Below are 23,816 nucleotides of genomic sequence, written 5' to 3'. Positions count from 1 at the left end.
GTTAGAAAGTGTTTATAAAACTTTGGGAACCATTATAATTTAGATCCAATGTCCACCTCCCTCCTTGGTCACAGTTACATTCAAACTTACACAATTTATGTTTATTCAGCAGCAACCGTCATCCGCAGCCGCAGCCGCAACAAGCCGTATTTTTTAAAGTTTTTTTAATACAATTAAAAAATTACTTTTTTTATGAAAAAGAATAGTAAACTTTACTACTTTTTAAATATTTAAAATCATTGAACTTGTGTTTTGAATGGATTTATTATTACTTGGATCTTACACTAGATTATCATGTACTCTAATAAAGTGAAACTTGCAGCTGGCTAAAATAGAGATTCCCAATTCTCTCCCCTTCTACTTGATGAACGAATTGACCAAACTGGTCATAATATACACATAAATCCATAAATTCATTAGGATTTCATATTTATGTTTAAAAAACTAGCCGCATAAAACTAAATATATATGCGTTAGACTATACCTGTAAAATAAACAGATTAAGTTTCTAAATGGAGTTTACAAATTAGATTGAGAGGGGGGAAATTTGTAAACATTTCAACATTGTCTGCTTTTTAACTGTACAAGTGGTTACGCCCCTAGCCAATAGGAGCTTTAACCAAGAAGACATAGGGATACTAACCCAAACACTACCTAAAAGATTTATTTTCCATATTAGAAGTATAAAAGTTGGTTGATATTCGGCTAACATAAAATTCATATTGACTTTAATTAAAGTGACTATAGATGACATATCATCGACATAACGATATTCTAAATTAAAAATAAGTTGGGGGTCTACACCTGTAGGGCCCTAATCCTTCGGGACTAACCTAATCTAACCTCTGCTGAAGTAACCCCTCCCCTTATTTTTAATTTATCTCAAATTAGTGGGGGGGGGGGGGGGGCACCACTAGAAAAGCTCATTCAAACTAAATTATATATGTATATATTTTCTATCAATGGAATAAGGTTGTATAGTAAAGTTTCCCTTGTAGAGTTGCTACGCTTCTAAAAGCTACTATTTTTAGTTGAGGAACTTATTTTTCGTATTTCTTGCAAAATAAAAGTAAGAAATAACTTCTTGTCGAAGCAAGAACATAAGGACCAAACTTTTAAATAATTTCCAATATAGGCAAACTGCCCCGCTTCCTAATAAAAAAATTGAATTGCCCTTTAAGCTCTTATTCGATACAAACACCCTAAAAGTTAATAGAATAGTCGGATGGGGTGTTTTTTTTCTAGGGCAATTCTTTTGGGAGCGACCTAAAAGTAGATAAATAAAAACTTTGAATTACTAAATAATCTAGCTTATTGCAAAGGAGAAAAAAATTAAAAGTTAGCAATATCTGTCTTAACAAACAGAAAGACAGACATCCTAACTCCTTGGCATAGAGATTACAAGAAAGGTTAAGCTAGTTGTTGTCACTAGTATTTCAGCAATAACCCCCTGAGATGGGTTTTTGAAAGATGAATGCCGCGTTTTTTTAATTCGCAAAATTTTAACAGAGTATACAACTATTTATTTAATTTTTTCGCTTTTGTCGGTACGGCCTTCGTAGAAGAAAAACAAATTATCTTCAATCCATTTTTGCTGCATAATAAATAATGCATCTTTTTAGAGCTGAATTAGACATTATACAAATGGCTAAAATAATAATTTTAAAATTTTGAATTCTTAAGTTGTATACTCTGTTGAAATTCTATCGTCTTCGTTCAATCAATCAATGTCTAAAAAATGTCGAAAAAACGCGGCATTCATCTTTCAAAAAACCATCTCTGTTATTTTATATCATGTGTTGTATTGTTATTTGTAGAAAGAGAGCATTCCGTTAATTGTAAGCTATAAGTTCTTTTAAAGTCGACAAAAATTTTAATTCAATTTTAACTATGTATTTAATTTTAACGAATATTGTATTTACCATTTTTTTTGATGTGGGGGGGGGGGGTTGTATTATTTCCCAAAACGGTCCTAACAGGAAACTTTGAATGAACTTTTGCGAATAATAAGAACTTTGGGCAAAAAACAAATAACTAACTTATCATAAGCTCTGATTGGCCTAATTTGTTCACTCTGTACTTAAGTATAGGTTAAGTGTATGGGATTATGGGGAAAGAAAACGAAGTAGCGGCTTTCGTCGTATTTTTATAGTAGCATGATAAGCCAACATGGGTAAGGTTAGGTTAGGTAAATGTTTATGATAGCCACGCTGTGTTAGGAAATAAGTCCCGCAGGGGCTGGAAATAGTAGAAAATCTACTGTGAAAATTCGACGAAACCCGCTACTTCGTTTTCTTTCCATAATCCGGTGTATGTAACAAGCGTATATGTTGTAAGCGAAGCTTTTCTACAATTAGGGTCTGTCATTCCGTCACGGATAGCTCTTATGCATTTTAGAATTATCATATTGATTTCAAACTTTTGTATGTGAGTCCTATAACAGTTGGGTATAATTTAGAAAGCAAATCATTACCAGAAATTCTTACATGTGTTAAAAACATAATATGATTATCCTGTTCATCTGATTTTGGAATTATAGTTATAGGGCAACAAGGTACACTATTATAAGCAACTCTATAATCAAACCCTTAAAATGTAATTATGTCCTTAAACAGATTCCTGTATTTAGATTTTGGCAACAAGTTTACCCTCCCTCAAAATAGTTATAACCTTTCCAGAACCCATGAGAAGCTACCCTGTAAAGGAAAACCATATCAGTTCAAAACGGTTAGCGAGATCCTTCGGTACAAACTAAATGACAGACATTACTTTATTATAAGGATAAAAATTGTGCCTCTGAAATAACCGCAGTAATAAATCTTTACTTTACGTGTATGGGCCTAAATAAAAAGATTTTAAATAATCTAAATTAAGAAACATTTTTACTTTTTATTTTATGTGCGATTTCTTTTGGGAGGGTAGCGGTATCCACCCCCAAAATATTAAAAACCGTCCCTGGATACTTGATAAACTTCACTATAAAGGAGAACCATATCGGTTCAGCGGTTAGCGAGATTCTTTGCTACACACAAATAGACAGACAGATAAACATCTTGTTACTTTCATATAAAGCGCATATTTGTTTAATATGAATGTCTGGAATTTATTTAATTACGTGGGTAATTAAATTATTATGAGAACAAGAACGAACAAGTGGTACACCGACAAACGTCCTACCGCGACAAACGTCCTAATGCGACAAACCTCCTAAACGACAAACTTCCTAAACGACAAACGTCCTAAAGGGACAAACGTCCTAATGCGACATCTCTTTAGTAAAACGGCCTAAAAATTTTCAAAAATTTTGAAATAAAAAAAATCTTCCAAATTTAAGGACAAAATCCTCCAATTATAAAAATATTTAACAATATCAAATTCAAAATGGCGATAAAACACAGAAAAAAATATTTTTCAAATCGAATAACTTTAACCATAGCTAGGCTAAATTTTACAAATCTGTCCGACAGTTTTTCCAAAGCCTGTGTTGGCTATCACAAACGGAATGGTTTCGAACCCAACACAACCGTGCATTACAAAAATAAACCTTTAATTTTGTAAATATATATCTATTTCCTTTTATTTTAGAACATTTTTAAATTAAATTTGGAAGATTTAATTTAAAAAAAAAAAATAGGACGTTTTACTTAAGAGATCGCATTAGGACGTTTGTCGTTTAGGATGTTTGTCGTTCAGGAGGTTTGTCGCATTAGGACGTTTGTCGTATTAGGACGTTTGTCGGTGTACCGTTTAGAATAGTATAGCGCAGCTGTGACACGCAAAAAAATAACATAGTTTGGTAACTTTCAGGAAAGTTAAGGGACGTTACAATGAACGTTAAATATTCTACTAACAAAATAATCCCTGATGTACATAAAATTGTCGGTGTAAAAGGATGGACATTGTTACTTTGTAAAAAAAAATCAAGAATCAGTCTTTATATTTAAGGTTCTTAATTAAATTAAAATTAAACATTGGGGACAATTTCATTTTGATTCAATTGTCCCCTCCATTCCTGGATATTCAATAAAATACTTTTTAATTGGTGTTGTGTCTAAATCAGTTCCATTTTTTTTTTTTTTGGTGGGGGGGGGAAGTACAGGGGACATTTTTTCTATAAGGATTTCCCTTGGGAGGTTGGTGGTACCCAAAATAGTTACAAACCTTCTTAGAACCTATGAGAAGCTACATTGTTAAAGGAGAATCATATCGGTTCAGCGGTTAGCAAGATCCTTTACCTACAGAAAGACAGACAGAAGACTTTTTATAAACAAACATATCCAGTTTATAGCCGGGAGGGAGGGTACATTGGGCTGTTTATTACATTAGTCCCAAAACTTTTATAATAAAGTTTTATTATTCATTGGCTTAACAACTTTGGGGACTTTTATTAAATTTTAATTGGTTGGTTTATTAATCTGAGTGTCCAAACGTTTCAATCACTAATTATAATCTACAGAAGCGGCCATTTTGTGTATTATCAATGGATATGTACGTCAATTTGTCGGCCATTGTATTGTCCTTTTGGATTTCTAAGTTTCTAGAGTATCTACACTCATAATAAATGTATTATGTGTGTTGAGAGAATTCATTATAACCTTAATATATGTAAAGAAGTTAGATGTGTGAAAATTAGAGAAAATATTTAAAATCTAATTCTTTTTTAGACTTTTTCTACGAATTTTAACGATATGGAATATTCATTTATCGCATCGTATTATAAACAGCTTACAGCTAACATGAAAATGTACAATTATAAAATAGAAACCAGTTATTGGCCCCGTGTACTTGGCTGAGAACCGGTTCTAATCCACCGGATATTAATAGGTTTCAAAGCGATACTGGAATAGTTATTTCTTTCGTCGTATTATAAACAGCTTTCTGCGGATATAGAATGTACAATTATAAGATTAAAACTAGTTTTTTAGCCCCGAGATGCCGAAGGCACGGGCTAAAAAACTGGTTTTAATCTTATGATTGTACATTTTTATATTCGTAGAAAACTGGATATAACACGATGCTAGACATAGTTTTTTCGTATGGATGAGAACCGGTTCCTATCCACCGGATTCGAATGAATACGAGAAAAGATTTGAATAGTCTACAACTCAAATTGTTCGTTTGTCCATCAAGTACATTTGGATATCATTTAGATGTCTGTCTGTATTTTTTTTATTCTTTGCTGAAGTTAACAGTTATTTTATTTTGTTAATTATATTAGAAGGAAAACGCTGTGTTTTATTGTAACAAGGATGACAACATCCATAAAAGCGAAGCTCTGAAACGGTAGGACAAACGGACATTAACACTTGTGTAATGTCAGAACTGAATAATCAGAATGCGAATGTATAAGAGTCAAAGCAAAATTGTAAGTAAATTTGTTGAAAAACTGCTTGATACAGGATAATGATTATGGACATACTTACATTTTTAGGACTTGATTATAGAGTTGCTTCGCTTATAATATTGTACTTTGTTGTCCCAGGAATCAGTATATCAAAAATCAGACCAATCAAATAATTAGGTCACATACAAATTTGTTGTTAAAAATGTAAAAAAAATCAACATGTTTAAAATGGACGTACGGACATTCTGGTAATGATTATAGAGTTGCTACGCTTACTAACTCGTGCCTAACTATTACAGGAATCACCATAAAAAATTTGAAATCGATAGGACAATTCTAACATGCCTAAATTAACGAAAAAAAACTATTTAAAAAAGTAAAAAAATCAACATGTTTAAAATGGACGTACGGACATTTTGGTTTTGATTATAGAGTTGCTACGCTTTCTAAATCGTACCTAACTACTATAGGAATCACCATGCAAAATTCGAAATCGATAGGACAATTCTAACATGTCTAAATTAACGAAAAAAGCTATCCGCTACGGACGGACGTACGGACGGACCGACCCTAATTTTAGAAAAGCTTCGCTTTTAAAAAGATGCCAAAACGAGTGGGGCTATTGAAAAAGCAGACATTGCTTTTCTGCAAGGGCGTCTAAGCTTTTTCTTTGGGGGGGGGGGGGGGTAATGATTATTACCCTCCATTGGACGTCCTTGCTTTTCTGGATCTAATATCTATCTATGGATGTACTATGAAGCAGCATTTAAAATGTCACAAAAAAGCCTTTGTTACAATAATTTTAAGAAATGATATACAAGATCATATTTCATACTGTAACTACATAAATTCCAAAAGATCAAAAACTTTATTATCTATTGCTTACTTATAAAATACAAATAAAATAAATAAATAAAAAATTGCAATATTTTTAAAAGGTTTAATCACATAAATGTTAAAAATACATATCTGCTATGACAGATTATCCTAAATTTAGAAAGGTAAATCTTTTTCTATGTGATTTTCAGCTGTTTAAGTTAAAGGCCTTTAAAAATAAAAGCTTATAATATCATACATGGTATCATCTACGTTGCAGCTTGCTGCAGGTCAACTTCTGGAACTATGTGTAGCAGGTATCATCCATCCAGCAGGTTCCGGCAAGCTGCAGGTCAGCTTCTGGAACCTTATTCTCCAACATCTTATCAAAGGCCTTTCTAAATGTAACCACCCAGTTGCGAGGATTGTTGGCGTAGAATTCATATTCCAAAAAGTATGTTCGTTCTATGTCAGTGTTGGGGATCTTTCCCAGGCCGCTGGGGGCATTGTTCAGCGGACAATCCACCTCACCGCTCAACTCTTTCAGGTTGGCAATCCAATCGGGGTCGTCTAGCCCGGCACAGCCCTGTGGGCGTCCGTCAGCGGTTGTGGTAAAGTCAAAGACAAGCCCCATGTCGACATTAAGCATGTTGATGTCTAGGAAAACTGAATGCCCACTACATTCCTCAGGGCCAAAACACTCAATGGCCTAAAATAAGAAAAATCGGCAAATTTTAATTTTATTTATTGATAATGCCGTAACCATTGATTGGAACCCTGGTTTTAGAAGAAAAAAAATTATAAATGTATTTTTACATATGTATATTTTTCACCCCAGGAATCTCCAGAGATAAATAATACAACCCCAAGTATGATAAACAAGATTACCCTTAAGGTATAGATTCAAATTATTGGTTAAAAAGTTTGTACGCACTGTCAATATTTTTATTAACTTTCTCTACATTTAGGCAAAGAATTAAGGAATGTGTTTATAAAATTTTGGGAACCAGTTTAAATTACAGTCCAATGTCCCCTCGCTTCCGACTTTTTACCTCAAAAGGACAGTCCTCAGGTCTATTATCACAGAAGGTCAGGGTGTGACAGCAAGACTTGGCGTCCATGTCAGCAGCTGCAATAGTCCCGCAGACAGTCCTGTCGCAGCAGCAGCTTGTAGTGCCCAATGAAAAATGACGTAGAAAAATCAAATGACCAATGATAGTCCAGTATACATTTTACCATTGGTTAAATACAATGTATACTGACCTATCCATAGGCGTCCAAGGGGGGGGGTAATGGGGCGATTACCCCCCCCCCCCATTTAAAATTTACCCCTACCCTGGGGGTGCCGTAGGCACCCCCAACCATTTAGGAGGGGGTATTTACCCCCCCCAAACAATTTTGGGGGGGTAAATACCCCCCCCAAAATAGAAAATCTCTAACAAAAAAAATTTTTGCGCGCTTCGCGCGCATTTTGTATACTCAATTTTTGATAAAATTTAAATTACCCCCCCCAAAAATTTTACCCCGGGGGTAAATTTTGGGGGGGGTAAACAAATTTTACCCCTGCCAACAGATTTCAGGGGGGGTAAATACCCCCCCCCAAGCAAATTTTTATCATTGGTCATTTGTATTGTATGACGTCATTTAATTTTTTATTAGGCACTATAAGCTGCTTCCCTGTCGCAGCCCTTGCCAAACAGGTTCCAGTTCCAGGGGCCCCCGTTGGCTGTCATCATCTCATTTCTTACCTGAAAAAAATATTTGGATAGAAATTCTTTTAGGATTTTCATTAAAACTACGTTTGAATGATAAAGTATTTTTTTTCTAAACAAATTTAGGGTTATTATTATTTCTTCTTTAAATTTATAATACTGTTGTTAATTGATTATTCTATTATATAAAGTAGTAAGCTTTCTTGTCTGTAGGGAAGGATCTCGCTAACCGATGAACTGATATGGTTCTCATTTACAGTAAATCTTCTTATAAATCCCGGGTGCGGCGGTTGTTTCCCCACACCACTCATTTGTTTTAGTTTTAAAAAAGAAAAAAATAGCCTAAACCACCACAGTGCCAGTAGGTATATTTCCTGAAGAGTAGAACTCAATCGGTTCAGCGGTTACCAAGATCTTAAGTTTCAGACAGACAGACATCGTCCTACTTTGTAAACCCTGAACCACTTCATTATGCAATCTACATTTTCCTGGATATTTTGTCTATGGTAGTCCATAAGTGTACAGCTTTACAGTACAGTGTTTCTATTTGTTAAAGCAACACGTATGATAAAAGAAAAAGATTCTTTTTAAAGTAAAATGCTTATATTTCAATCAAAATCTATATTTTTATATTTTTTACTGATCCACTTCATTATGCAAATCAAAAGAAAATCAATGAGAAAACGTTTGTTTTGCACTTTTCTCCAATTTTAAAAAATGATTCTGATAAAATAGCAATATTTTAAGGGATTTATGCATTAACTATAATGAAAAACAGTTTAAGGTAGATTTTAATGATTTTTCTAAATAAGAAATAATTGAAAAAAAGAAATTCTATCCTTATCATTTTAGAGGACAGCTGCCGACCCCCAGTCTTATGGATGAAGCTAAATACATGTTAAAGATAAAAATTACCCTGAAAAGTATACAAAAATGTTTTTTGATGTGTTAAAAAAATCCATTTTAAAATCTTGATTTTGAGGATGATGGCCTTTAAGATGCTCTTACTGGTGGTGAAGGTGAGCTAAATGTTATCTAAGTACATGACCATTACAACAACTTGTCTATTAACCTATGTACCATTTTTTGTAGTCATAGCAGCCTCCATTGGAGCCTCTCGACATGAAATATAACCATTATCTAAAAACTACATAATTTACTTTATGAATTTTAGTAATTAAAATTGCAATTTTTTTCTTTTTTAATATTGCTTGGCTGGAGGCTGCTATGACTACAAAAATTGGACCATAGTTCAATATATAAGTTTTCTTCAAGGGCATGCACTTTGATAACATTTAGCTCACCATCACCACCAGTAAGAGCATCTTAAAGGCCATCATCCTCAAAATCAAGATTTTAAAATGGATTTTTTTAACACATCAAAAAACATTTTTGTATACTTTTCAGGCAAATTTATATTTTTTACATGTATTTAGCTTCATCCATAAGACTGGGGGTCGGCAGCTGTCCTTTAAAGTGATAGGGATAGAATTTCTTTTTTTCAATTATTTCTTATTTAGAAAAATCAATAAAATCTACCTTAAACTGTTTTTCATTATAATTAATGCATAAATCAGTTAGGGAGTTGAATCCATTTTTATAGAAGCAGAAATATAATCTATGATTATGGTTTGGACCCTCTAAAACTGTAATCTACCCTTCCACTTTCCCCTCTCTTGGTGAAGATATCTTCAACGCCGATACGATTTTTGAAATATAAGATTCCACTTTTGTCTCTCTTGTTGAAGATATCTTCACCAAGAGAGGCAAAAGTGGAATCTTAAATTTCAAAAATCGTATCGGCGTTGAAGATATCTTCACCAAGAGAGGGTAAAGTGGAATCTTACATTTCAAAAATCGTATCGGCGTTGAAGATATCTTCACCAAGAGAGGGGAAAGTAGAATCTTACATTTCAAAAATCGTATCGGCGTTGAAGATATCTTCACCAAGAGAGGGGAAAGTGGAAAGGTAGATTACAGTTTTATAGGGTCCAAACCATAATCATAGATTATATTTCTGCTTCTATAAAAATGGATTCAACTCCCTAACTGTAAATGCCTTAAAAAATTGTTATTTTATCAGAATTATTTTTTAAAAGTGGAGAAAAGGGCAAAACAAACGTTTTCTCATTGATTTTCTTTTGATTTGCATAATGAAGTGGATCGGTAAAAAATACAAAAATATAGATTTTGATTGAAATATAAGCATTTTACTTTAAACAGAATCTTTTTCTTTTATCATACGTGTTGCTTTAACAAATAGAAACACTGTACTGTAAAGCTGTACACTTATGGGCTACCATAGACAAAATATCCAGGAAAATGTAGATTGCATAATGAAGTGGTTCGGGGTTTATTATAGATATCTTTTTTTTAAATTCTTACTTTGAATTTGACAGAAATAGGTTTTCCATATTCATCTCCAATAAAACCATTGGCAGTCTTGGGATACTCTACAGGGTCAACAAATCTAAATTTTTTAAGTAATCAATTATTAATTTTTGTATAAAAAACGTATGTCTTTATGTCGGGTGCATGACTTTGCCTGTAAACACCCATCGGGCAATATCATGAACAATTAAAAATATAATAATTACTTTTGTATCCATAGGCGTCCAAGGGGGAGGGTAATGGGCCATTTGGAACCCCTAAACGATTTTGGAGGTGCCATAGGCACCCCCAAAATTTTTTGAACAATACCCCCCCCAAAAAAAATTTACCCCTACCTTGGGGGTGCCGTAGGCACCCCCAACGATTTTGGGGGGGTATTTACCCCCCCCAAACCATTTTGGGGGGTAATTACCCTCCCCAAATAAATGTTCTTTAAAAAAATTTTTTTGGGGGGGTATTTACCCCCCCCCCAAATTGAATGTTCTTAAAAAAAAAATTTTACTGAAAATTTTTTTTTTGCGGGGGAGGGAGTAATCCCCGCCCCCCCCCCCTAAACCATCCCGGGGATCTATGATGTAATTGTAAAGCACTGAAGATACCATAAAATAGATACCTAACTAAATTAAATATTTCATTAAATAATGAAAAAGAATTTCTATAGGCGATTTCTTTTGGGAGGATGTCAGGGTGTCTCAAAACTAGTTATAAAACTTACCAGGACCTATAAGACGCTTCACTTTAAAGTATAATCATATTGGTTCATTGGTTAGTGTGTTAATTATTGTATTTTTATGTTCTGAAGAATGAGATACTACTATATATTTGAATAGTAGTGGCGCCCTTAGCATCTAAGAACTCGTGTTTTCTAAAGGGTAAAAAGGGAGGAGAAAAATAGCCTAAAACCACTCAAAGGATTGACCTATAATAGTGTGGAACCATCATGGGATCTATGTGAAGCTTTCCTAAAAAGGAGAACTCAGTATTAAAAGTAATGAAATCTGAAGCTATAGTCAAATAAACCTTACTTACTACTTTATGTTATAGGATAGTACTTATTAACTTAATAGATTAGGTAGGTGCTTTTTTTACATAATTAAATTACCCCCCCCAAAAAAATTTTACCCCCGGGGTAAATTAGTTTTGGGGGGGGTAATTACCCCCCCCCTCAAATGTTTTACCCCCCCCCCCAAAAAAAAAGCTTGGACGCCCCTGTTTGTATCTTCATTATCTAAATATCTATTGCAAGCTGCGCTACTAAAGAACATTAGGATCATGGAGAGAAAACGAAGTAGCAGGTTTCGTCGTATTTTCACAGTAGCTTTTCTCCTATTTCCTAACCTAACCTAAAATAAAATATCAAAAGCTACTATGAAAATACGACGAAATCCGCTACTTCGTTTTCTTTTCATAATCCGAACATTATTGAACTAGTTACTTCTGTAAATCAATTTATGATGCTTTACCTCTAAGTGCCTATCAAGCAATTAATATCCCGATTCTTATTTTTAAATTAATTCAAAATAAAAGCGGGAGATGTCGTTTTTCCAAATGTTCAACCCCTACTCTGGAGTATAACCTAACCTAATTTGAGTATTAAACAAACAAATGCTATACCCGGCGAGGGTGAGGTAATAAAAAGTAGGTCCCTTGTGACAGAGTTGGTCAAGTACTTGTGCTTGAGCGTGGACCTTGAGCTGGCCCTGGTGATAGCTTACAAAAGTGTCTTGTCCTACTCCATGACTACTTAGGTCCAAATACTAAGAAACTATGGCTACACACACACATATGCTCGACTATTAACTTTTAGGGAAACCATCAAATTTACTAACCTACAAGATCTTGAATTGTTAGGCTCAGCAACTGTTATATAATTGACTCCATTAATATAATACAAATTATTCCAATCCTATCAGAATGTTCATATTTATCAGATGATCCGTCTCTTTTGGTAAAGGGGAAACAGGATTTTCTCAGTTTCTATTTAAGATAGACTACTGCTTTTTAGAAAAGAATCTTTTGACCAAATAAATGTTATGAGTAATGTTTAAATGATTCTATAGGGAAAAAAATATTTAAATAATTAAGATTTCTTTATGATGATTCTGCAAATAATTGTCTATATAATATTATCCTTAAATTTTTAGTGGATGGATATGACTAAATTTGGAAGGTAGGGAGGGGACATTGGAGTGTAAATGATACTGGCCCCTGAATTAGGTCATTAAGTAACGCCTGATTTAATCTAGTCCTTTTATTTGTGTTTTTATTCAGGGATGTAAAGAGATAAGACAATGGACGATAAATTGATTTACATACCCAATAATGATAAACAAAATTACCCCTTCTGTAGATTACAATTAGTTGTTGAAACGTTTGGACACAAAACTTAATGAACCAACCAATCAAAATTCAATAAAAGTCCCCAAAGTTGATAGGCCATTGAATTAGAAAAAGTTATCATAAAACTTTGGGGACTAGTGTAATGAACAGCCCAATGTCCCCTCCCATTCTGATTTTTATTTGCCTGTTAAGTATGAACCCTTTCCTGTACACCCTGTGGGGTCCAGGGTTTAGACCTAAACATTGAGTTCACTTTGTGAGTTCTTCCGATGGAGTGGGCGCCCAAAACAGCCGTGGCTTCCTAAAATATAGATTTTAAAATTTAAAAAAAGACAACTGGATTAAACAAAGATAATCTATATTTAACAAAATTGAAATAATCAACACTGACATTAAACATATCAGTAATAAAAGTGATAGGATGTCTGGAGTTTGTGTGTCTTTTGGTACCGAAGGATCTTGCTTATTGGTGAACCGATATGATTCTCCTTTACAATGTAGCTTCTCATAGGTTCTGGGAAAGTTTTTAACTAATTTGGGAGAGAATACCATAACCCTTCTAAAGCCTTATAAAAGAAATATAAATAAATATTTTAAAGTGCCCTTAGAAGCCTCTAGGGGCGTAAAAGCTAGTATATTATAATATACCTGAACATTAAGGCCAAAATGTGTTTTCATAAACTCTCCGGTTTCGTTTCCATTGCCATGGGGGTTAGGGTGAACCTAAAATTATATAATTCTATAATATATTTCCATTGCTATGGGGGTTAGTGTGAACCTAAAATTATATAATTCTATAATATATTTCCATTGCTATGGGGGTTAGTGTGAACCTAAAATTATATAATTCTATAATATATTTCCATTGCTATGGGGGTTAGTGTGAACCTAAAATTATATAATTCTATAATATATTTCCATTGCTATGGGGGTTAGGGTGAACCTAAAATTATATAATTCTATAATATATTTCCATTGCTATGTGGGTTAGGGTGAACCTAAAATTATATAATTCTATAATATATTTCCATTGCTATGGGGGTTAGGGTGAACCTAAAATTATATTTACATTACCATGGGTGAACTTAAAATTTTCATTGTTATCGAGGTTATCTATCTATCTAACACTTTCTATCTATCTCTCTCTCTCTCTATCTATCTATCTATCTACCTCATGAGCTGTGGTACAGAATTCAGGCATGTACCATTTCTCATCTATATATCTCTATATCTATCTATCTACCTCATGAGCTGTGGTACAGAATTCAGGCATGTACCATTTCTCATCTATATATCTCTATATCTATCTATCTACCTCATGAGCTGTGGTACAGAATTCAGGCATGTACCATTTCTCAGCACAATCTCCCAAACAGTCGGACCTTCCTGAAAAAAACTACATTTACATATGGAAATATTTATTATTTGCCTTGTCAATATAAGACTTTGGGGACTAGTGTACTAAACAGTCAATTGTCCCATCTCTCTCTCTGGAATTATAAGAAATTATTGATGAAGATTGTTTACCTGTTCTAAAGACTGGTAGGAAGTCTGGGGTTGTCAGATTGAAAGCACAGAAAGATTCACTATATTTTCATATAATTCACTACAAACATTTACAAAATATTTCCATCAAAGTTCGATCCTATCAGCCACTGACCACCCCCCCCCCCCAACCCCCCCCCCAACCCCCCCCCCCTAATTATCTTAAAATATTAAAAATAAGGGAAGGAGGGGATATTTATTCATTTGCCTAACTACTGTGCGGGGGCCGTAGCCCATAAGGACTTATACCCGCGGTGTCTTCAACCTGCGGGGACACCCAGTATTCAATACAATCTGACCTAAAGTAATAAACAAACAAACAAAAAACTAACCCCCCTCCATCTTTTTAAAAAATTTATTTCATGGGGTCTATGCTCGCCAATGCACTTTCATGAAGATTGCTGACCAATTTAAATTTTGAATAGATATTCTACTTTATATTTGACAAAAAGAAAGAAATTTGAATAATGATTATAATGAATTAATTCCTATTTTTCTCAAGTCTGCATCCTTCAGTGGGTTGGTACGTTTCACACATCCTGAAATTTTAAGCATTTTTTGTTTCATTTTTTTAAAGTAAAATTGTATTGCTTTTTTGCTCTAAATTTCAATATTCGGCTTTTTACTTTAAAATTCTAAGGCTACTATTGCACTGTTTATTATTGTTTAGTCCCCAAAATTTATAACAAAGCTTTCTTATTCGTTGGATTTACAACTTTGGGGACTTTAGTAAATTTTGATTGGTTGGTCAATTAAGTTGAGTGTCCAAACGTTTCAACCCTTCTTCAGAAGGGGTAATTTTGTGTATCATCATTGGAGATGTGCATCAATTTATCGGCCTTTGTCTTATCTCTTTAGATCCTTGACTACTATTGCAATAATTGAAATGATTTTGTTTTTAGACGAAATATGGCCCTATGAATATATGTACAGTATACTAAAGATTAAAGTAAGTTGCAAAAAAAAATAAAACTGTATTTTATCCGATTTTAAATGTTTAGAGTAGTTCTGTATAAAAAAATGAATAACAATACTTGACCTGTTATTGTTCATAAGTGTATGTCTGACCGCCACCAGAGATGCATACGCCCACAGGTCAGCTCGGGACTTTCCAGCCTAAATAAATATTTGGGTAAAAAAAGTCTTATGAGATTGTAGGTTTGATAAGCCACTACCTTTTTTAATATCGGTGCCCAAACCTCTTCTTCTATAAATTTACCTACATTTGTGTTTATAATACTAGCGGCTTCGCCCCTAGCATCTAGGGGATTTGCCCCATAAGGTAATTTTTAAATAAATAAAAAATTCTGGTGCTGCGCACCACAGTCTCCCCAGATTTTTTTTTTTTGGGGGGGGGTGGAATTTTCATTTTTGGGGGGTTGGGGGTGTCCCACCCCCCAAGAAAATAGCTTAAAACCACCACAAGACCAATAGGTATATACCATGAAGAGTAGAATCCGATCGGTTCAGTGGTTACCGAGATCTTAAGGGACAGACAGACAGACGGACAGACAGACAGACAGAAAGACAGACAGACAGACAGACAGACAGACAGACAGACAGACAGACAGACAGACATCATTCTACTTTGTATTATAGACATATTCTCAATTGTCTTATCCCAGATCCTTTAATTCACAAGGCGAGGAACGAGGAATATAATTATGGAAGATAAATTAATCTTTTCTCCAATCTTTATGTTTTGTCAAATTGTAATAATGGGCTTAGAATTAAGGCAGGAAGGGGACATTGCTTGTTTAGTACACTAGTTCTTAAAGTTTAAGAATAAAATTTTTTTGTTGGCTTATCGACTTTGGGGACTTTTTGATGGTTGGTTCATTAGGTTGAGTGTCCAAACCAATCATTATAATCTACAGAAGGGGTAATTATTCATTATATAAAGGTATGTACATCAATTTATCGGCCATTGTCTTATCCCTTTAGATCCATGCTAGAATTACTTTTCTCCTTTGATAAGTTTGTAAATAAAATTAAAATCCGCTACCTCAAACAATGATTGTTCTGAATCTGTCCATCCATAGCTGTGGCTGTGGTACAAATCTTCCAGCACAGCGGCTGTCCACAGCAGGTTGTTGTTGTCTGTGGCCAGCTGTTGCTGGGGACGCAGCCCTCCCTCAAGTTTCCTGTTTTGCTCACACTTTTAGCTATTCAAATTTTCATTGTTTTCATGTGCAGTTATTTTATCAACTTCTTCGGTTACGCCCCTAGAGGCCTCTGGGGGGTACTTTGGGTGGGGTAGGGATAGTCGACCACTAATTAATAATTTGTTGTAAGATTCATTTAATAGTAAACTCATTAACAAATTTTAATAGTAAAAAGTGTTTCCTGCATTTTTTCTGTTTCCATCTATTACTTGGACTTGCACATTTCTCATCCAAAAAATATCTAAAAACAATAACAATTATATTTCTAAGTAGCGCAGCAGTTAAAGTTTCCTTACGAAGAGAAGGAGACATAAGGAGAAAGGGAAAAGGGAAAGAAAGCATGGCTCGGCAGCAGCGTCGAAGCCTCGAATTTAAACCCGCTTGGCTGTGTAAAATTATTTTTGCAAAGAGGGATTGTCATATTTGGTTCAATTTAGACTTCCAGAGGATTTTAAAAATTGTATAAGGTTGATTTCCCATGTAAAGGTTGATAAAGCCAATAAGCGAAATAAATATAAAACAATATTTGGGGGGCAGATAAAAAGGTCGCCAAACAACAGCTAATAATCATGTATAGGTTTCGAGATTCTCCCCCGAATTAATTTATATATGTATATGCTGGTATTATTCCCTCAAGGGTTCCTGTCAGAATCTACTAAATCCTGAGACAAGACCAAGACAATACTTCTCTGAAAATTCTGTCAAAAGAACATTAACACTTGTAGAGTGTAAGAGCTGAATAATCAGAGTATAAATGCAGAGTATAAACAAAATTGTAGGTGAATTTGTTGCAAACTTATTAAATAAAGGATACTGTTTGAGGAAAACTTACATTTTAGGACTTGAATATAGAGATGCTTCGCTTATAAAATTGTACCTTGATGTAATAAGAATCAGTACTTCAAAAATCGGATGAAAAGGATAATTGTAAAATAAAAAAATTGTAGTTAATAGAGTTAAATATCAGTATGTTTCAAATAAAAATCATCATGCAAAGTTTGAAATCGATAGGAAAATTCTTACATGCCTACATTAACGAAAAAAGCTATCTGTTCCTTACGTTCGGACGGACGGACCGACTTTAATTATATGAAAGCTTCGCTTTTATAAAGTTTGCATACAACGTTGCAGCTACCTGTTTCCCATGCCTTCAAAATTAAGGCAGCCATTACAGCCGGCTCCAGTGTCTGACTCCGGCAGGCAGTCATGGAAGGCCAACCGGACAATTTTGGCGGCGGTCGGCAGGATAGCGTCCATGTCGCCAAAATGGTCGTACAAACGCGAAAACTTTTTGCCTCTAAAGACCTAATAAAAATATGTAGAAAGGTCGAATTGAAAAGGACTATATTAATGGATATTTCAAATATTAAATGATAAAGATACTCAAAAATATTGGGGGGCAGATCAAAATATTTACATATTAGATAGAAAAGTTACACTTTTGCCCTTGTGACCATCATTATTTTGACAGAATAATATGGAAATTTATTCCCGTATGTGCAACTAGCGGCTTCGCCCCTAGCCTCTAGGGGCTTTGCCCCAAGAGGTTTGATCAAACCAATTTTTCGTATTTTAGATTTAAAAGAAAACTTTTAAAAAAATTCTTTGGGGGGGGGGCGGAAGTCGACCCCACTATTTTAATTTTAAAAATGATTTTTTTTTATTTTTTTTTGGGGAGGGGGATTTTTTATTTTTTTTGGGGGGGGGCTGAAGGTGTCCCAACCCCCAAGAAAATAGTTATAAACCTTCCCAGGACTTATGAGAAGCTACCCTGTAAAGGAGAACCCGATCGGTTCAGCGGTTAGCGAGATCCTTCGCTACAAACAGACAGACAGATAGACATCGTTCTACTTTGTATTATAGACATTACATTAAAACGATGGATAATTGTTATTTCGCATCGTATTATAAACAGCTTTATGCTGATATAAACTAGTTTTAATATTATGATTTTGTAAATTTTTATATTCGTAGAAAACTGGATATAATATGATATGATACATGATTTCTCAGTATGGCTTAGAACCGGTTCTAATCAAGCGGATATTAATTGGCTTCGAAGCCATACTTGAAATAATATTAAAACTATTTATATATGATAAGTTTACCTGTCTTAATGCTTTTTCTGGGTTCTCCATGATAAAGGTCAGCTTTTCCTTGGTTTCCGCCAGTTCCTGGTCGCCCCAGGAAGCTCCCGGAGTTCCAGGTACATAGTCACCAAGTACGCTCCAGGTAAGGAGTCCTTAACGTAACCAAATAAAAAGATTGCCTTAAAATTTTATAAAGAATGATAATCTTATTGTTTTATTCCAGGGTATTGCAGTCGCGCCTCAGTTGCGCACAAATCTTAAATTGAAACCCTCTGAATTGCATAAGACAAATCAAAATATATTTGTCATATAAATTTATTATACAATATACATGCTATACATGTGGATAAAGTGACTACATAAAAAATTGAAGAAGTCAAATCTAATAAAAGTAGAACGATACCTGCCTAAATGTCCGTCCGGATGAGGCTTAAGATATCGATAACCGCTGGACCGATTGGGCATTGCATTTTAGAGAATATGCAAAGTGACAATACCATAGATTTGGACTTGAAAACTTACTTCCCAAACAAATCTCCCCCCCCCCCCTCCCTCCATTAAAAATTTAGAACAAAATCATAAATATAGGATAACCCTCTGTAGGGCAAAGCCTCTTGAGGCTATGGGGAAAGCCACAGATTAAAAGTAGAAATATTTACAAAAAATTCTTACCAAATGCAACAATAAGACACGTTATTCTCATACTGTGGTGATTACTTGAATACGACAAACAAAAAAGATTAACATTATATAAAGCTGGGTACAGGTGATTCTAAATTCTATTCATTTATTATCATTATAAAAGCTTTATTTGTTATATATTATATATACCAGCGGCTACGCCCCCTAAATGCCTCTAGGGGCACTTGAGGAGGGGGGGGGGGGGAGGTAATTTTTTTCTCTGGGTGATTATTCTTGGGAGGGTGGTGGTACCCTCCCCCAAAATAGTTATAAACCTATGAGAAGCTACCCTATGAAGGAAAACCATAGCGGTTCAGTGGTTAAGTACAGATAAACAGATAGACAAACAGATAGACATTTATATTCGACAGACGGACAAGTATTTGAACAAATTTTAACAATTATTTCTGTATCTCTACAGGTTTAAATTTCATTTACCCTTGTAACCTATCTACCCGAGAAATACTTTTTTTACTCAGGGCTCGGCAGCTGCGTATCACCCGCCTTTAAGCCTAAGAAAAATCAAGATTTTAAAATTACAAAAATTAACTGGAAGACTAAACCTGACCCAAAAATGGAAGTTTCAAAAAAAAATTCAAAACATCCAAACGGGTTTAAATTTGAGGCTTACTCGCGGCTGACGCGCGGCTGCGAGCCCTATTTTTCATCTATTAACCATGTTTTGATCATCATATCCTGAATCACATATAATAATTTCATTCGGGCTACTCTAGCATTACCGACAAAATTAATGACTTACATTTGTAGCTTTGCTACTAAATTATCTATATTATTTCCGTTACAGATGAGCAACATAGAATAACTTTGCACTTGTTTAATTGATAATTTTATTTCCATTATTACTTTGAAACCGATTATTTTCCCCACGATTAGAATCGGTTCTCAGCCAAACTGAAAAATCATGTGTAGAATCGTATAACAGACAATTTTCCACGAATATTAAAATCATAAAATAAATATCAGTTTTGTTAGCCCGGGTCTTCATCATGTACAGTATCATATTAAAGACAATTTTCCACGAGTTTTAAGGGCTAATAAAACTAGTTTTAATCTTATAATTTTTTATTTAATCCGTGGAAAACTGTCTATAATACGATGTGATAAATAACTATTATATAAAATCTATTATAATACAGGGATGTAGCAAATGAAGAAAAATTAACCACAATCCTTCAAATGAAAAGTTAAAAATTCTGTATTATAAATCAACTAGTGGCTTCACCCCTAGCCTCTAGGGGCTTCGCCCTATGAGGTATGGGGAAGTCAACTGCTCAATTTGACTGCTACAGGCTACCTACTGCTACAGCCCACCTCCCAAGAAAATAGCCTAAAACCACCACAGGACCAGTAGGTATATGTAGGTATATTCCCTGAAGAGTAGAATCGGATCGGTTCAGTGGTAACCGAGATCTTAATAGACAGACAGACGGACGGACAGACATCATTCTACTTTGTATTAGAGATAATTTGAGGTGATATAATTTCAAAGAAATTGGGGCTGTATAATTATAAAGAAAAGATATATTTATCCTTAATTAACTCTTACCAATATCCCTGACATATAGATAACAATAGAATAGTTATTTCTCGCATCGTATTATAAACAGCTTTCCGCGGATATAGAAAGTACAATTATGATATTAAAACCTGTTTTTTAGCCCCGAGGTGCCGAAGGCACCGGCTAAAAAAACTGGTTTTAATCTTATAATTGTACATTTCTATATTCGTAGAAAACCGTTTATAATACGATGCTAGACATAGTTTTTTCGTATGGATTAGAACCGGTTCCTATCCACCGGATTCGAATAAATACGAGAAAAACATTATATTCAATACAAATATTTATGAATATAATTTATGATTTAAACACACGGACAATTATTTGTCTAAATAGCGTAGTAACAAAAAGAGAAACATATCTTTTTAGTGGCTTCGATACAGTTTAATATCCGCTGATTTAGAAATGGTTCTGAACCATACTGAAAAGTATCGTATCGTTCCTATTATAGACTATTTTTCACGAATAATTAAATAAAAATAATATAAATAATAGCAGTTTAGTTGACCTGGGCATTCGGCCCCTCGGGGCCCATAAAACTAAAATTTTCATCTTGTAATTTTTCATTTTACATTTAGTGGAAAGCTGTCTATAATACGATGCAATAAGTAACTAAAACATGCAATAACAATAAGTGAGGACGGTCGGCCAAACGTACAGAAACACCCTAATTGTTGCTCAGCTACGCTAAATAAAACAATTAAATTTTGACGCAAATGAAAATTTAGAACACAAAAGTCGTAATAACGTAAATGTTATTAATAATAGAAATTTTTATAATCCTATTCATTACGACTTTTGTTTTTTAGGTCAAAATTTTAAGTACTTTAATCAGGGCTCTGTGTCATCTTAAAAACTCTTCCTTACATGGAAACATATCTCTTGAGTAAATTTCCAAGCACCGAAACGGAATTAAATTTGAGCGGCTGCCGAGCTTTAACAGAGTACCCGGTTGACCACTTATACCTACCCCCCCCCCCCCTAAATTGGATATAAAGAGTAGTTAACATTTGTTTGTTTAATACTAAAGAGGTGGATTCTTTAAAAAAAATTGCCCAACTAATCGCTTAGTTAATGTGATTTTGTTGGCTTTTTCACGAAAACAATTTTGCCCCACTAAGAGATTAGTGGGGCAAACTTTTTAAAAGAATCCACCTCAGGTCAATGAAAAAAGAACTCCCCCCCCATCCCCCCCTTTATATTTTAAAATTTTTTAGTTTAAAATAAGAGGTGTGGGGGGCTTTTTCAGTGCTAAATAGGCCCTTGTGTTAAAGCACCGATTACAAATTTTGATATATGAAGAATAAAAGGATAAGCACCTTCAAACTGACCAGCTATGAAGTATTATATTATCTATTAGATTTATGAAAGCAAAATAATTTTTTTAAAATTTGTTTGTTCAAGATCTCGCTAACAGCTGTACGGATATGATTCTCATGGTCCATGTAGTTTTTTTTTAAATATTTGGGGGAGTTTACTTCAACGAATCTAAACCCAGGGAAATTGTACCAAGGGACGTCCAAGCTTTTATTTTAAGGGGGAATAATATGATGGGTTTTAAAAGTTTTAGGGGGATAATTTTTATTTTTTTCTTCATATTTTTAGGGATGTAAAAGGGGGACTGTTAAAGTGTAAGGGGGTAAACACCCCTTTACCCACCACTTTGGATGTCTATGATTGTACCCTCCCAATATTTTTTTCTTATTTTCTTTTAAATAAAATGGTTAGGTGACTTTTCCCACCCAAATACTGTGCCTTTAGAAGCCTCTATGGGCGCAGCCGCTTATGATAAAATAGAGTATAATTATATGTACTTAAATTAAGCTATTGAATTGAAAATATAACAGTTGTTTTAAAATACAATGTTTTGACATTTTTTACCAATTTATTGACAATCCCTATCTTTTCAATTCAAACAATAAACAAGTGGAGTTGTTTAACAATAGAATAATATTTCAAGTATGGCTTCGAAACTGATTACTATCCGCTGGATTAGAACCGGTTCTCTGTTATACTGGAAATCATGTATAGCACCATAATACAAACAATTTCCCCGATTGATAAAATAAAAATAATACCCGTTTTGTTAGCTCATGCCTTTGGCCCCTAAAAGCTAACAAAACTGTATTTGCTTTTTATTTTTTTTAATATCCTCGGAAAGCTGTCTATAAAACGATACGATGAATAACTATTTCATCAGATAAATGAAACTTTTTATTAATAATGTAGTATATTCTTTTTAGAATATACATTATATATATTTATTATTATATCTCAGATAAATATAAATTTTTTGTGTATCATAATTAACTTCATTAGTTAAGTCTGAAATAAATCTCAAGGAGGTTAAAGGTGAGGGAAGGAATTAAGAAACTTCCCCCAAATTTTGGGAGATACCCCTTCCCCTAATAAAGTTTTTTTGTTAACCGTATTCCCTCCAATTAAATTTCAATCCCCTCCTCAAAATATTGAGAGGTAAATTAATCCAATAATTCACAACAATATTTGGGTATAGTCCCTTTCTTTGCAACACCTCTTAAGGGGCGTTTCGACGTATTTTGACAATGGCTTTTGATAGGTAAGGTGATAGCACCGCAGGGCTAGACAATTGATCCCACAGAGTTAGAGCCCCACGCATGGGCGAGAAAAAAGATACTGCAAAAATACGAAGAAACGCGTTGCAACGAAAGCGACTATACCCGAATATTTTTGTCTAATTTATCTGCTATTGGCCTATCTTTATGATATGCCAAGGATGGAAAGGATAATGGTTGATAAATTAATCCAAACAAAAATCTGCCAATAAAATTTTAATTATGAGATAACAATGGATGTAGAATATAAGTGGATATTATGACAGAGAAAAATTGTCGTCAATTTAGGTTCCTAATATGAACATCACTTATTGGTTAGTTCGTTCATCCAGTAGAAATAAGGGAATGAGATAAAAGAGGTAGATTGGAGGGAGGTCATTATTTTAGCCAGCTTCCAAGTTTTATTTTATCAAAATACATGATGATCCAAATAATAATATATCCATTAAGACAACATGCAGAATGTCACAGAATAGATTTGGTAGAAGATCATTTTTCGTATTCCTATATCCCTGATAAGATATGCAGTTCAATAAACTCTTGGAATATCAACAGCAAT

General features: G+C 34.1%; 1 protein-coding gene across 1 annotated transcript; it reads right to left on the bottom strand.

Annotated features, from left to right (window-relative positions):
- Positions 1-6,193: 6,193 nt before the first annotated feature.
- Positions 6,194-19,197, bottom strand: LOC145329680 (uncharacterized). Its single transcript, XM_080174039.1, has 16 exons — positions 19,076-19,197; positions 18,422-18,555; positions 17,449-17,618; positions 16,498-16,554; positions 16,154-16,295; positions 15,188-15,264; positions 14,641-14,687; positions 14,131-14,193; positions 13,919-13,989; positions 13,252-13,326; positions 12,811-12,904; positions 12,093-12,171; positions 10,258-10,342; positions 7,848-7,908; positions 7,213-7,322; positions 6,194-6,869 (listed from the first exon to the last, which is right to left on the bottom strand). Exons 1-16 carry the CDS (start codon positions 19,104-19,106, stop codon positions 6,465-6,467), a joined length of 1,701 nt encoding a protein of 566 aa, XP_080030165.1. The 5' UTR covers positions 19,107-19,197; the 3' UTR covers positions 6,194-6,464.
- Between the last annotated feature and the right edge of the window lie 4,619 nt (positions 19,198-23,816).

The sequence above is a fragment of the Acartia tonsa genome, chromosome 10, assembly GCF_053477335.1.
Source record: "Acartia tonsa isolate MP-2025a chromosome 10, ASM5347733v1, whole genome shotgun sequence".
In the NCBI taxonomy this organism is placed as follows: domain Eukaryota; kingdom Metazoa; phylum Arthropoda; class Copepoda; order Calanoida; family Acartiidae; genus Acartia; species Acartia tonsa.
The sequence above is the reverse complement of the archived record's forward strand: the minus strand, read 5'-3'. Positions and strand labels throughout refer to the sequence as shown.